At 50.1% G+C, this 15,207-nt stretch overlaps 1 protein-coding gene across 1 annotated transcript in view; it reads right to left on the bottom strand.

The window, feature by feature from the left end:
* Positions 1-2,732: 2,732 nt before the first annotated feature.
* The window catches only part of LOC128840299 (uncharacterized), a 32,311-nt gene continuing 19,836 nt past the window's right edge, over positions 2,733-15,207 (bottom strand). The window contains 9 exon segments of the mRNA XM_054034128.1: positions 2,733-2,897; positions 4,366-4,528; positions 5,089-5,204; positions 5,923-6,046; positions 7,279-7,373; positions 7,820-7,915; positions 8,260-8,647; positions 8,794-8,858; positions 9,159-9,726. Coding sequence (XP_053890103.1) covers positions 2,733-2,897; positions 4,366-4,528; positions 5,089-5,204; positions 5,923-6,046; positions 7,279-7,373; positions 7,820-7,915; positions 8,260-8,647; positions 8,794-8,858; positions 9,159-9,726 — 1,780 coding nt within the window.

Raw genomic sequence — 15,207 nt, 5'->3', positions numbered from 1 at the left:
ACAGTCTAAATAGACAAGACAGACCAAAGGGAGGGTTGTAATTAGCGTTGGTCTGAAAAATTTTAGCAAGGAAATGTTCTGCAGAAAAGTGTCGTTTTTGACAAATGTCTTGACTCTAAAACATTTTAAGAAAAAAGATTTGAAGACGAAAAATTGGACTTGACAAATTTCAGGTTTTCAGGGTAAAATGACCTTTTGTTTAGAAATTTGAGCTAATTACAGAAAAAATGTTTGGAAAATACAAAATGGTTGAAAGATAAACAAAATGTTTCAACTGACCCAACAAAAGTGGTGCATACGCTTGTGCTGGGCCCACTACACAGAGACACGGGACGAGCCAAAATGACTTGCTCAAGTGTCTGTAACTTAACTGGGGATGGAACCCTGAATTCGTGAGTCCTCATCTTATGCATTAACTCTGAGGCCATTCTTCCTCACAAGGCGGCTCTTGCTGTGGTGTAGTTTTGATGTCTGATGAGTGTCTTGGTATGTCCAGTACTGCCAGAGTCAGCCTAGTTGGCTGATTGGCTTAGTGGAGGTGTCCTTTGTTTGTTCCATGCTGCCACTCATGCCTTGCAGCTGAAGTGCTAGGGGTCTCAATCAAGCCATTTGGGGGGTTTTAATGAAGAATAATATCTGAGTAAAAAAGAAATGATATGATCCTAAGACTGTTGTGTTATGGGTTGTTGTTTGTCTTGGTTCCCAGGTACCAGTGACTGGCATAGATAGACTGATACATATGGGGATGGGGGGATGTACATGGGGCTAGATGGATGGACAGATATTTCTTTTGGGTCATGTCGTAGGTTTGCTGGGGGGAGGGAAAAGCTGAGGAGCTCAGCAGAAGTGGGGCAGTTCTGTTCTGTGGGGTTGAGCAGGGCAGTGTGAGCTCACATAGCCAGTCTGTGCCCCGCCCCACTGCTCTGTGAGGGCCCCTGTCTGACCTGGACAGACTCAGAGGCAGCTCTGCTATCTGCACTGCAGAATCAATGGCGGCTGCAGCCTGTCATGGAGAGGGAAGTAGGAGCGGAGGATACTGCAGGAGCAGCTACTGAGTGCAAACCATGGCCCAGCCCATTTCTTTCTCCTTCCCCAGGGGTGCTGGAACAATTTCTACGGGGGAGGGGGGGAGGGCTGCTGAGAGCCACTGAACCAAGCTGTAAACCCTGTATATGATGGAAACCACTTTAAGTCAGTGGGTGCTGCAACACCCCCCACAGCCCTAGTTCCAGCACCTATGCCTCCCGCCGTCCTGCAAACCATGGCCCAGCCCCTCTCTTCTTCCTCCCGCCCCTGCAAACCAGGGCCTGGCCCCTCTCCTACTCCTCCCCCCAAATTTCTACTCCTCTCTCTTATTTCTGTGTTTCCCTGCAAGGGCCGGGCAGTGCTGCATAGCTTGCAGGAGCAGTGGTTGAAGGTACAACTGATATCCTGGGGCCCACCACACTGTTGGGGGCAGAGGTGCTGGGATTGCTGGGAGTAGCCAGTGTCAGGGGCTCGATCTCACAGGGGAACTCGGGGACTAGGGTGCAATGTCTGGTACCCTGCAAGACCAGGTTAGGGCTGGCATTGCCCAGAGGGCAGTGCATGAGGGATGGAGCTGACACCCAGCTACCACAGGGAACGCCCTTTTGTTGGAGGCAGGGGTGACAGAGCGACTCACAGTCCTGAGCACAGTCCAAGAACTTGGGGCTGGGGGGGCAGAATTGCTGTGGGGGTTTGGGACGGTACGTAACTCATTGCTGGGCTGGCCAAGGGGCAGATGTAGGGCTTGGGGTAGAGCTGGGAGGGGAACATTTTCCCCCATCCCTCCTGAGGCTTCACGATTTTGACACTTTTTTCCCATCTTGCGTTTGGACAAAAAATCGCAATGTCCAAAAAGTTCACGGACCGATAAACATAAGAAAAAAGTCCAGCTGGGTGACTCAAAACAAGCCTTTCAATTTCCACCTTTTTCATCTATTTTTTTTCCTAGTAGAAATAAAAAAATGTAAGATGGTCATTTAGAAACTGAAAACAAAATGTTTCATTTTTAAAAAGGGATATTTGGACAAGTTAGACACCCCGCCTCCCCTGATCTGTAAATCTGGGATAACAGTCCTGACCTCCTTTGTAAAGCGCTTTGAGAACCAGGGCTGCAAAGCCCTAGGCAAGAACTAGGGATTATTAACAGTGTTCATCAAGTAAGTCCCCTTTTTTCCACACTGTCCTTTATTGGGTCAGGGGGTTGCCTGATTGGTAACTGAAAAAATCACAATCTAATAATCTAACTAAAATCAATTTACAAAAGTTGAGCATAGTTCTGTATAAACCAAACATTAACAATGTCACAGTCTCTCTTCCTAAGAGATTTTTATTTACAAATCAGCTTCAAGTGTTGTTTCATGCTGCATTAAAACCAAAGACATGGTGTTCTCAAACTGTGGGTCATGACCCCATTTTAATAGGGTCACCAGGTCTGGCGTTAGACTTGCTGGGACCCAAGGCTGAAGCAGAAGCCTGAGCCCAACTTCCCAGTGCTGAAGCTCTTGGGTTTTGGTTTTGGCCCCCGTGCCCGGGGCGGTGGGGCTCAGGTGGGCTCAGGCTTCGGTCCCCGCTCCTGGGGTCACGGTGTAATGAAGTTTGAGAACCGCTGAAAGACAATCACAGACTTCACTAAAGCTGATGGGTGTGCCAACCCGCATTTCAATTTGTGGAAGAAACAATTAAGCCCCTTTATACAGTAGAGCCAGCTACAAAGAATTAAGTACAATTTTCCCAGCTCTGTGATCGTCAATGATCTCAAATTCACCAATGTAACCATGCTTCATCATCACAGTTAAAAACCGCACGATTACTTTAGAGCACGGTCTAATGAGAACTTGACGTTTTCCACGTTTCTCTGCATTGTTGATGCTCTTAAGGGCATCGGCCAGAACATTCATGCGCACCATGATGCCGGTGCAGCAAGATGGCGGAAAAAAAAAGCTTTTTTTTTTTTTTTTTTTTTCCGCCATCTTGCTGCACCGGCATCATGGTGCGCATGAATGTTCTGGCCGATGCCCTTAAGAGCATCAACAATGCAGAGAAACGTGGAAAACGTCAAGTTCTCATTAGACCGTGCTCTAAAGTAATCGTGCGGTTTTTAACTGTGATGATGAAGCATGGTTACATTGGTGAATTTGAGATCAAAGAATTAAGTGACACCCTCTGGAAGCTCAGAGCTACACCTGCCTGCTGAGGGGTTTCCCGGGTTGCAGACACAGGGGCTAGGAGGTTGGTTTTGCAGCCTGAGTGTGCTGGAGGCAGGAAGCCAGAAACAGTTGTGGGAGCCTGACAGGACGCAGAGAGGCAGGGCTTCTTGGTTACAGAGCCTGTTGGTGGGGCAGACTTGGGGATTTCTGAGCAGGGAAACTGTGGACTGTTACTCTCATCAGTGCTCGGGGAAACAGGACTGTGTGCATTCTTTGTGATTAAACTAGATTATATCATGAACTCCCGGTGCGATGCTGGGGCCTAAAGGGCCAATGCGATCCTTAGTTGTATAAACAGGGGAGTAGTGAGTAGGAGCAGGGAGGAGATTTTACCTCTGTATAAGGCATTGGCGAGACCCAGAGTGGAATACTGCCTCTGGTGCCCACATTCTTGAAAGGATGTTGAAAAACCGGTGAGGGTGCAACTGAGAGCCAGAGAAACGATTTGAGGACTAGAGAAGATGCCTAACAGTGGGAGACCTGGGCAGCTCATTCTGTTTAGCTTCTCAAGGAAAAGAAGATTGAGAGGTGACTTGACCACACTGTACAAGGACCTTCATGGGGAGAAAATCCCAGGTACTAAAGGGCTTTTCAGCCAAGCGAGAAAGACAGAACAAGAACCAATGGCTGGAAGTTAAAGCCAGACACATTCCAATTAGAGGCAACAGTGTTTCCCAGTGCGGATGATTAGCCATTGGAACAAACTCCTGAGGCAAGTGGTGGATTCTCCATCGCTCGATGTCTCCAAATCCAGACTGGCTGCCTTGCTGGAAGATGCTTTAGCCAAACACAAATTATTTGGGCTCCGTACAGGGAATCAGACTAGAGCTCGCCCAGGCCCTACCGTGCCCTCTGAACATTCCCCCACATTTTGGGGACCTCTGATTTAGACGGTCAGATCTTCAGGATGAATCTGTCTTACTGTGCGTTTATGGGCACAACAGGGGCCCCAATCTTGGATGGGGTCTGTGCAGCGCCTGGATAGCTACTTATCTTTCAACATACATGCCTAGTCTCTTTCCACTCACTGGAATCAGTCAGTGGATAGAGGATGATCAGGAAACCCTTTGTACAGCACCTAGCACAACAGGGTACATGGCCATGACTGGACACCTGGGTGGTACAGTCGTACAAATAAGAGCGTGACCCTGCACCCAATGTAGGACATGGAGATGGTGACCACCACTTTGGCTGGGAAGTCGACCGCTCCAAAAATCAACTGGATCAGGTAGATACTGACGCCAAAGTTCTGCAGGTCCATGGCCCACCTGTAATAGGAGAAATTGGTAGAGAATCTGCCATTCACCATAGAGAGAGAGAGGCAAAGGGATGAGTGAGCGTCCTGTTGTGTGTGCAGCCTGGTGAGATTTAGCTCCAGGACTAGTCACAACTTAAACCCAATCTAGATGGGACTTGAGCGCTATCTAGGCCCTTGTGCCAGCTCTGTGAACAGGGTAGAGTTAGCCAGGGGAACTTTTAGTGTAATGCTTGTGGGTGCTCTGGTTGGTGTGTGCAGTGATGTAACAGAGCGCGGGGGCATTATTCAAAGCAGAGATGCCCAGGACTGAACGGACACACAAAGGGACCTAAAGTGCACCAACTTTAGAGAGAAAACCCACAGACCTGAGAAGAACCTGACAGACAAGAGCTAGATAGACACATAAGATAGACAGACAGATCTGTGTATGTCTAGGGATGGATTAAAGCATGGATGAATAACCCTTAGGGAGACAGATGTCCAAAATCTGTGGATTATCTATGCTCAGAAATGGACTAAGGTTATCGATACTGGATCTGCCAATCCTAATTTGAACCCAGATTTAGGATCAGGGCCGAAGGGAAGAAGTGCTCTTACCACACAATTGAGAGGCAGCAGAATATCCGGCGTATGGCGGGCGTTCGTACCAGGTCCGAGATCGTGTAGGAGGACTTCACTGTTGACAGTTCCTTCTGCATTTGGGATTTTAGAATCTAGTAGGAAACAAAAGGGTCAGTCGGGAAGCACATGACAGCCCCATGGATTCATCTATGACAACACAGGACCTGCCAATGGCTCCTTGCTCTGGCAAACGGTAGCTAGTCATTCCTTACTGAGGCAAACTTCCATGGACCTCAGGTTTCAGTTCAATAAGACCTACTTGTGATGGGATATAGAGTCCACATGCATTGACCATACAGGCCTGGTATTATTGGTACTATTAATTAGTAGTATTACCATAGCACCAAGAGGCCACAACTAAGATCAGAGCTCAGTCACACAGCTCTCCCCCTCCCCCCGTTATTCGAACCCCCCCTCACTCTGCCAGTGCCCCTCAATCCTGAGCCACAGCCCCAGCTGCTATCCCAGCCCTGGGCCTCCTCTGAGCCCAGACTGGCAGTTGTGTGACAGGATGTGCTGGTTTTATACCATGGACAAATATCCACAGGGGACTAAGTTAATGTCACTTTGGAGCAAGGAAGGAAGCCAGGGCTGTGCCAGCTCACTGTTGAAATCAGGCTTTATTCAATCGCCTTTGCCCCGTGCTAGAAATCTGGTGGGACAGGCCCTAGTTCTATGTCCTCTGATAGGTTAAAAAGTTAAATGGCCTGATCCTCAGCTGGTGTAAATGAATGACTCCAGTGGAGTTGTGTCCGTTTAGACCACCTGAGGATCAAGCCCTTCATTAAAGACTCCATTGGGTCTCTTTACCTCTGTGGTAATCTTCTCCCCTTCTTCCCATTTCCCATTCACTCTGGCGACCCTTTGGAGCACCTTCACTGCTCTGTCAGCTTTACCTGCCAGAACCAGCCAGTGGGCAGATTCTGCGAACCACCTGTTGAAAAAGGATAGTCAAATGTTTCTCCTGCAGAGCCAAGATCAGTGATGTGACCCACAACTTCGATGGGGTCATGTAGGCTGGTTGGCCGGGCTCGTCCCCCCTCCGGGGCGGCGGAGAGCCAGATTGCCTCGCTACTTTGGTCAGGTGTGTTGGGGAATTAGCTTGGCTGTGCAGCAAACAATCACTAGCTCAGGCCCTCAGGCAGGGGCTGAGCAAACAGGTTCGGTATTGGCAAGCCCAGGCCCTGGGTCAGGGCGGGGCAACAAACTGGCACTAGCTTAGGCCCTCAAGCAGGGGCTGAGCAAACAGGTTCAACAGCAAACCCCAGGCTCCTGGCTCTTAGCAGCCAGGGAGAGGGGGAGACTGTCACCCACTCCACTGCATCCCAGTGCGGGGCCCTAGCAGCGGCAGAAGACTCACTGCTGTGTCAGTGGGGATCCTGACCGCAACACACTGACATTGGCTCTGGCAGTGTTGCAGCCAGACTCGGGTCGGCTGCCCCCGGGCTACTTCCTATCTCCTGCTCTAGAGGTACATGGGTCCGGACGGCATCCTCCACAGGGTCACACACCATGGGCTACTCAGGATAGCTGGCGAGCGGTAGGCTTGGCAGCTCCTCGGGGTAACTGGCACGGTAGGCCTGGCAGTTCCTCGGGTTAATGGGCGAGCAATAGGCTTGGCAGCGTCTCTGGGCTCGGACTAGCATCAGGTGTTGCCTGGTCTGGCCAGTCCTCGGGTCGGCCACCGATCGCCGTGGTCTCCCCACCGGGAGCTATGCCACAAGCGTCTGGTCGCTCCAGTGCCTGAGACCCAAGTGAGCTTTGGGGTTGGACTTTCATACTTCCTGTCCTGCCTCTGACCTCTGAGGGGCGGGCGCAAGGTTTGCTGGGTCCGCCCACTTTGGTGTCCAGAGAGGCTCGTCCCCCTCCGGGGCGGCGGGGAGCCAGACCGCCTCGCTACACACACACACCCTTAAGTCTGGCTCCCACTTGTCGGGGCCAGACTCTTCCATACCCCCCAGGCAGGACTGGAAGTCAGCATTAGCGTGGTCCTTGCCTGCCCTATGGCGAACCGTAAAGGCATAGGGCTGGAGCACCAGGTTCCAATGCTGTATTCTCATATTAATGTCTTTCATTTTGTTCATCCACTGAAACAGGGCGTGGTCGATGACTAAAGTGAACGGGGCTCCAAGAAGGTAGTAACGTAGGGCATCACAGGCCCGTTACACTGCAAGGGCCTCCTTCTCCACCACCGCGTAGTTCTTCTTGCGCGGAAACAATTTCCGGCTGTTATGAGACCGGATGGTCTTCCCCATTGATTTCTTGGGACAGGATGGCACCCAGTCCTACCTCCGAGGCATCCATTTGGAAGATGAAGACTCAGTTGAAATTTGGGCTGTAGAGGACCGGTTCCCAGCAGAGACTCTTTTTGAGTTCCTGAAAGGCGTCTTCACATTCTGGGGTCCAAACCACACGTCGAGGGCTGTCCTTGGTTAAAAGGCCGGTCAAAGAGGTGGCAATAGATGCAAAATGGGGAATGAAATGCTGATAATAGCCAGGAAGGCCCAAGAACTGTCGCACCCGATGCTTTGTGGTGGGAGGAGGGCAGGCCGCCAGGGCCTGGACTTTTCCCACGAGGGGCTTCACTTGTCCGTTCCCTATGGTGTAGCCCAGATAAGTAGTCTCTTGCCATCCAATGCGGCATTTTTTTGGGGTGGGCTGTCAGCCCGGCGGTCCACAGGGATCTCTGGACAGGAGCTACCCGTACCAAATCATGCTCCCAGTGGCGGCTGTAGATGACCACATCGTCCAGGTAGGCAGCTGCATAGTCTCGATGGGGTTGGAGGACACGGTCCATCAGCCACTGAAACGTGGCTGTGGCCCCATGGAGGCCGAAGGGCATCCGGGTGAATTGGTACAGACCTGTTGGGGTGGCAAATGCGGTCTCTTCCCTTGAAGTGGGGTGAAGGGGATCTGCCAGTAGCCCTTGCCAAGGTCAAGTGTGGTGAGGAAACGAGCCTCCCCTAACCGGCCAAGCAGCTCATCTACACGCGGCATAGGATACGTGTCAAATTTGGATATGGTGTTGACACGTCAGAAGTCGATGCAGAAGTGCCGTGTGCCGTCAGGCTTGGGTACTAGCACTATCGGACTACACCATTCACTCTGTGAGGGTTCAATTACGCCTAGTTCTAGCATGGCTTGTACCTCTTCCTCGACGATCTGCCGCATGCGGTGCGGCAAGGGCCTGGTCGTGTCTCGGATCACTACCCCATGTTCTGTCTGAATGGTATGATAAACCAGGGTTGTGTAACCCGGCTGGCTGGTGAAGGTTCGCGGGAACGCCTGCAGGAGGCACCGGACTTGCTTGTGTTGTTCATCCGTGAGGGTCTCTGCGAGCTGGGGCCCCTCAGAGTCTTGGGTTAGGGCGGCATAGGGGCCCAGTTCTGGCTCCAGCGGGTAAGGGTTAATTAATAAGCCCTCGCGCTCCCGCCAGGGCTTCAGGAGGTGGACATGGTACCACTGGGTTTTCTTACGTCGGTCCAGTTGGTTGACCTCGTAGGGGCCCTGCCAGTGGGCCAGTAGCTTGGACTCACTTGAGGGCAGGAGAAGCAGGACCTGGTCCCCAGGTTTAAAGTCGTGGCTCTGCGTGTCTCGGTTATAGGTTCATGCTTGAGCAGCCTGGGCAGCCCTTAAGTTTTCCCGGCCTGAGTGAGGCATTCCTGGAGCTGAAGGACATACTTCAAGAGGCCCTGGGTTGGTGATGGAGCTTGTTCCCAGTTTTCGCACATCGGGTCGAGGAACACCTGTGGGCGGCAGCCACACAACAACTCAAAAGGGGAAAACTTTGTAGAGGTCTAGGGCACCTCCTGGATCGCCAGAAGCAAAAGCAGGAGTAGCTGGTCCCATTGGTGTAGCTCCTCTGGGGGGAATTTGCGCAACATATCTTTTAGAGTACAGTTAAACCGTTCAACCAAACCGTCGGTTTGTGGATGGTAGATAGAGGTGCGCAACTGCTTGATTCCCAGGAGCCTACACATGCGCCGCAGCAGTTGGGAGGTAAAGTTGGTGCCCTGGTCCATGAGAATCTCCTGGGGCAGGCCTACCCGAGCAAAGACTTTTACAAGCTCACCCGCAATGGTTTGGGCGGTAATGCTCTGCAGTGGTACCACCTGAGGGAAATGGGTAGCATAATCTACTAGGACCAACACATACTGAAATCCCGCGGTGCTTTTCGGGAGGGGCCCCACCAGCTCCATGGCCACGCATTCGAAGGGCATTTCTACCATGGGCATGGGGACCAACGGGGCCTTGGGTGTCCACGGGGGTGCGGCTAACTGGCACTCTGGGCAGGAGTTACAATAGTTCCTTACTTCCTGATGCATGCCGGGCCAGAAGAAACGTGTCAGTGTCCGGGTGAGAGTCTTCTCGGCAGCAGGGATGTCATGAGCAAGTTTCATTACTGCCCGCCGGTGACATTGAGGCACAAGTAGTTGGCTCTGGGGTTCTCCAGTGCGCGGGTCCCGTTCGACCCGATAGAGCCGATCCTGTCGTAGTTCCAAGTGTGGCCACTGCTTCACCCGGTGCAGGTCAATTACAGCCCCATCGACCATGGCTAGTTGCTTGTAAGCGTGACTGAAGGTGGGATCAGCCCTTTGGTCATGACAAAAGTCTCTGTGAAGCAGAGGTTCAGCAACAGCTTCTGGAGGGGAGTCCTCGGGCTCTTCTTCCAGTCAGTTGGGGTCTGGTGCCTGCTCCCAATCTGACTGGGTCTCAGGGACGCTCCCTTTCAGTACTGGGATAGTTGCGGGCCTCTCATCGGCATTGGAGCGGAGGACTCCCGGGAAGTCTGGCCAGTCCCAACCCAGGATCATCGGGTAGGCGAGACGAGGAGCCAGGCCTATCACCATCGATCACATGACCCCATCCATGGTCAGTCAGACTGGGGTAGGGTTGTACGTCCCGATTTTTGGGTCTTTTTCTTATAAAGGCTCCTATTACCCCCCACCCCCATCCCGATTTTTCACACTTGCTGTCTGGTCACCCTACCTGTATCAGTGAGTTCCACAGTCTAACACCATCATGTCAGAAAGGATATTTCCTTTGTTCAGTTTTGAAAACAGGGAAGGGAATCCAGAAGTCCTGATTCTCAGCTTCCCCTGCCCTAGCCCACTACATTTCACTTCCCTTAGAGTTGGGAGTGCGACTCCCAACCGCCCCCCGCAAACACAAACACACTCTAACCTGCCCTCCCAGTCCAGAGCTGGGAATGGAAGCCGGGAGTCCTGACTCCGAGACCCATTTTCTCTAACCATTGAACAGTATTCTCCAGCCAGAGCTGGGAACAGAACTCAGAAGTCCTGACCCTCATTCCTGCTGCTCTGGAAGGAATGGAGTCTAGTGTGTCAGAACTGGTAACCAAACCCAGGAGTCCTGATTCTCAGCCCCTACAGCTCTAACAACTAGACCCTACTCCCCTCACAGAACTGGGAATGGAACCCAAGAATCCTGATGCCTAGTTTGAACCACCAGACCACTCAATTACACCAGTATAAATCACGACTGAAGGGGTGACTACAGCTTGAGCAGTCATACCTGAGCTAGCTTTACTTGCGCTAGCTCAGGTACCAGAGCAATACTTCAGCACAGGCTGTACAAGCCTGTCTGGACCCCTGGGTCATTAGTCACAGGACTAGCCCATGCTGAAACATGTGCTGCTGCAGCTTCACTGTTCTGGGAGCCAAGCTAGTGAGATGAAAACGAGCTGGGGTATGTCTGCTCCAGTTGCAATTGCAGCCTCTGACTGCAGCATAGACAGACCCTAACTCAGCTGCCTTGGAGACAGATTCTCAAATCCAACCTTGTCCCCATGCTTTGTGTTAATAAAATGCACATTTTCAAGTTTAAAAAAAAATCCAGTTAACAGGATCAAAATGTGGCTCATCCCGATCCATGTAGGGTTTAAACTCCACCTAGAACTGGGGCAAAAGCATCTATTTACTGTACAAAGAAAATACCTATGTGAAATGCTGTCACAAATAAACAGTTTCTGTTGCAGTTGGCAGTGTTCTTCTTGAAGGCAGGTTCTGCATTCTTTGGAAGCTAGGCTCAGGGTTCAAGTACAGACCCTGGTTCTGGTTACATCCTCAGTCTCTGGGGTGCTGGGGGGAACACAGCCATCCCATACAATCATACTCTGCTCTTCTCTGTGCTCTCAAAGGGCTTTTTGCATATTGCTTAACCAAGCCTCACACCCTCATGGTAGTTAGGTGAGTATTATTGTACCCATGCTACATAATAACAAAGTAAGGCACAGAGCAACATGACCGAGGTTATGAATGGAAAGTCAGTGGCAGAGCTAAGGATAGATCCCAAGAGTCCTGACTCACAGCGTCCCCTCCCCCTCACCACTAGACCGCACTCCCCTCCCAGAGTTGGGAACAGAATCCAAGACTCCCAGCTATCAATACTCTACTACTATTCTAACCACAAGCTAACACTCCTTCCGGTGTTTGGAACAAAACCCAAGCAGCTCAATTTCCAATCCCCTGCTCTGATCACTAGACCAGGGGTAGGCAACCTATGGCACGTGTGCCGAAGGTGGAACGCGAGCTGACTTTCAGTGGCACTCACATTGCCTGGGTCCTGGCCACTGGTCCGGGAGGCTCTGCATTTTAATTTAATTTTAATTGAAGCTTCTTAAACATTTTAAAAACATTATTTACTTTACATACAACAATAATTTAGTATTATCTTAGAGACTTATAGAAAGAGACCTTCTAAAAACATTAGAATGTATCACTGGCACACGAAACCTTACATTAGAGTGAATAAATGAAGACTCAGCCCACCACTTCTGAAAGGCTGCTGACCCCTGCACTAGGCTATACTACTTCCTCCCCAAATAGGCAATAGAGTCCAGAAATCCAGACTCTCAGTCCCTCCCATTTCCACTGCTAGATTATAAACCCCTTGTAGAGATGGGAACAGAACCCAAGAGCCTTGTCGCCAAGTCCCCGCTATGCGTCGCTAACCCCCCAGACCCCATTTCACTCTATTCCCAGAGCTGGCTATAGAACCCAAGAATCCTGACTCCCAGTCGCCCCCGCTCTACCCATTAGACCCTCCTCCCCAGACACATCTGGGAATAAAACCCAGTAGCCCTGACTCCCAGGCCCCGTGCTTTAGCCACTAGACCCCTACTCACCTCCTAGAGCCAGGAATAGAACTCAAGAATCCAGACTCCCAGCCCTACCTGCTCTCCCCACTAGACCCCACATCCCTCCCAGAGCCAGGAATCCCAACTTGCAGTCCCCCTTGCCCCACAGCCCAGTGGAGCACAGAAATGGATGGATGACTGCTCTCCCAGAAATGGAGTTGAGGGGTGTGTGACTGCTAATTAGGGTGACCACATCGCAAAAGTGAAATATCAGGACACATTCGGAAATGGGGGAGGGCGGGGAGAGAGAAAGACGACGACGAAAGGCACAGGTGCACAGCTCTGACCAGAGCCATGACAGGGGGCCCTAGGAAGCTGCAAGAGGGGTTGTACGTCCCCTGCTGCAGCCCGCACCACAAGCCACAGGGCAAGGACTCATGGCCCAGCTCAGCCGCCAGTAGAAGCCACAGGGCCAGGGGCGCAGGATTCTGGTTTCAAAGTCAGATCCAGTTGCAGGGCAGGGGAGTGAAGGGTCCCGGTTCTAGCTCTAGCTCCAGCCGCAGTCACAGAGGGGAGGCCCCCAGTCCTGCCTTCTGCCCCAGCCACTGACAGCTGAAGCAAACTACATCACAGAGGCCTGGAATCAGTGAGTCTAAATTATAGACTTAGTCGTAATGCATATTTAAACATACAGATTTATTTGTACACTAAACAAACAGGGGTAAATGGCTGGGTTTTTTATTCAGTCAATAAATCAACTTCCCAATTTGCATCTCTCTCAGATATGCCAGGAGTCTAGCACTTTTTGGCTGACTTTGCCATAGCCATAACTTGCTTCTGGGCAATCACAAAGCTGTAGAAGTCCTTGCAACTCATCTGGAAATTCATTTTGACAAGGGTTTCACTCCGCGCCAAGTCTATGCTGCTTCGATTCTGGACATCACTCCATGCACCTTTCATGATTGAAAATACATGTTCTGAGTATGCGTTGCTTACGGGTATACTGAGCACGTATGACACCAGCTTTGCCATGTTCAGGAATTCAGTGCTACTGTCCTTGTTTCTCAGCACTTGCGACCAGAGTTCCCCAAATGAATAGTTTCCAGGCTCCAACTTGGAGTTGATGTCTGATGATACAGTACTCATGATAGAGCTGATCAAGATCCACTGTTTTCTGAAGGTTTACAGCTGTCACAGCTGCAGACAGATCGTTGAATACAAATACCCTATTAACTTTGATGTTCAAGCACTGGGTATTGAACAAGTAGCCAACTGTTGAAAAAAAAAATAAAAACCAAACCATTTCTCCAAATATAGGATTGACACGTTGTAAAATTTCGTGAAGTCTTTCTGGAGACATGCAGCAGTGACAGGCAGCATCTCAGTTAATGCACTTTCAACTTTGGAGCCAAAGAATATGTCATTTTTCTGTTGCTGAAGTTTAATTCTCAGAGTATTCATTATGGCATACAGTTCACATGCTAAGTTTCAGAGTAACAGCCGTGTTAGTCTGTATCCGCAAAAAGAAGAACAGGAGTACTTGTGGCACCTTAGAGACTAACAAATTTATTAGAGCATAAGCTTTCGTGGACTACAGCCCACTTCTTCGGATGCATATAGAATGGAACATATAATGAGGAGATATATATACACACATACAGAGAGCATAAACAGGTGGGAGTTGTCTTACCAACTCTGAGAGGCCAATTAATTAAGAGAAAAAAACCTTTTGAAGTGATAATCAAGCTAGCCGAGTACAGACAGTGTGATAAGAAGTGTGAGAGTACTTACAAGGGGAGATAGAGTCAACGTTTGTAATGGCTCAGCCATTCCCAAACTTCCTCATGGATAGACTTTACAAAAACTAGACAAGCCATTTACAAGACAAACTTTGCCTCTCTACAAAGGAAAAAGGACACTAAACTATCTAAACTGCTACATGCCACAAGCAGCCACAACAGTAGTTCCCTTAATCCACCCAGCAATATTGTTAATCTTTCCAGCTATACTCTTAGCCCAGCAGAAGAGTCTGTCCTATCTCGGGGCCTCTCCTTTTGTCCCTCCAGACCCATGAATATGATACAGTTCTGCGGTGACCTAGAATCCTACTTTCGACGTCTCCGACTCAAAGAATATTTCCAACATACCTCTGAACAGCATACTAACCCACAGAATCCTCCCTACCAGCACTACAAAAAAAAGGATTCTGCATGGACTCCTCCGGACGGTCGAAACAACAGACTGGATTTCTACATAGATTGCTTCCGTCGACGTGCAAAGGCTGAAATTGTGGAAAAGCAACATCACTTGCCACATAACCTCAGCCATGCTGAACACAACGCCATCTACAGCCTCAGAAACAACCCTGACATCATAATCAAAAAGGCTGACAAAGGAGGTGCTGTCGTCATCATGAATAAATTGGAATATGACCAGGAGGCTGCTAGACAGCTCTCTAACACCACATTCTACAGGCCATTATCCTCTGATCCCACTGAGGATTACCTAAAGAAACTACACCATCTGCTAAAAAAACTCCCTGACAAAGCACAGGAACAAATCCGTACAGACACATGCCTAGAACCCCGACCAGGGGTATTCTATTTGCTACCCAAGATCCATAAACCTGGATATCCTGGATGCCCCATCATCTCAGGCATTGGCACCCTAACATCAGGCTTGTCTGGTTATGTAGACTCTGTCCTAAGACCCTACGCTACCAGCACTCCCAGCTATCTTCGAGACACCACTGACTTCCTGAGGAAACTACAATCCATCGGTGATCTTCCAGAAAACACCATCCTGGCCACTATGGACGTAGAAACCCTCTACACCAATATTCCACACAAAGATGGACTACAAGCTATCAGGAACAGTATCCCTGATAATGTCACAGCTAACCTGGTGGCTGAACTTTGTGATTTTGTCCTCACCCACAACTATTTCACATTTGGGGACAATATATACCTTCAAGTCAGCGGCACTGCTATGGGTAC

The sequence above is a fragment of the Malaclemys terrapin genome, chromosome 7, assembly GCF_027887155.1.
Source record: "Malaclemys terrapin pileata isolate rMalTer1 chromosome 7, rMalTer1.hap1, whole genome shotgun sequence".
NCBI lineage: Eukaryota > Metazoa > Chordata > Testudines > Emydidae > Malaclemys > Malaclemys terrapin.
This window is presented reverse-complemented; position numbering and strand designations above follow the sequence as displayed.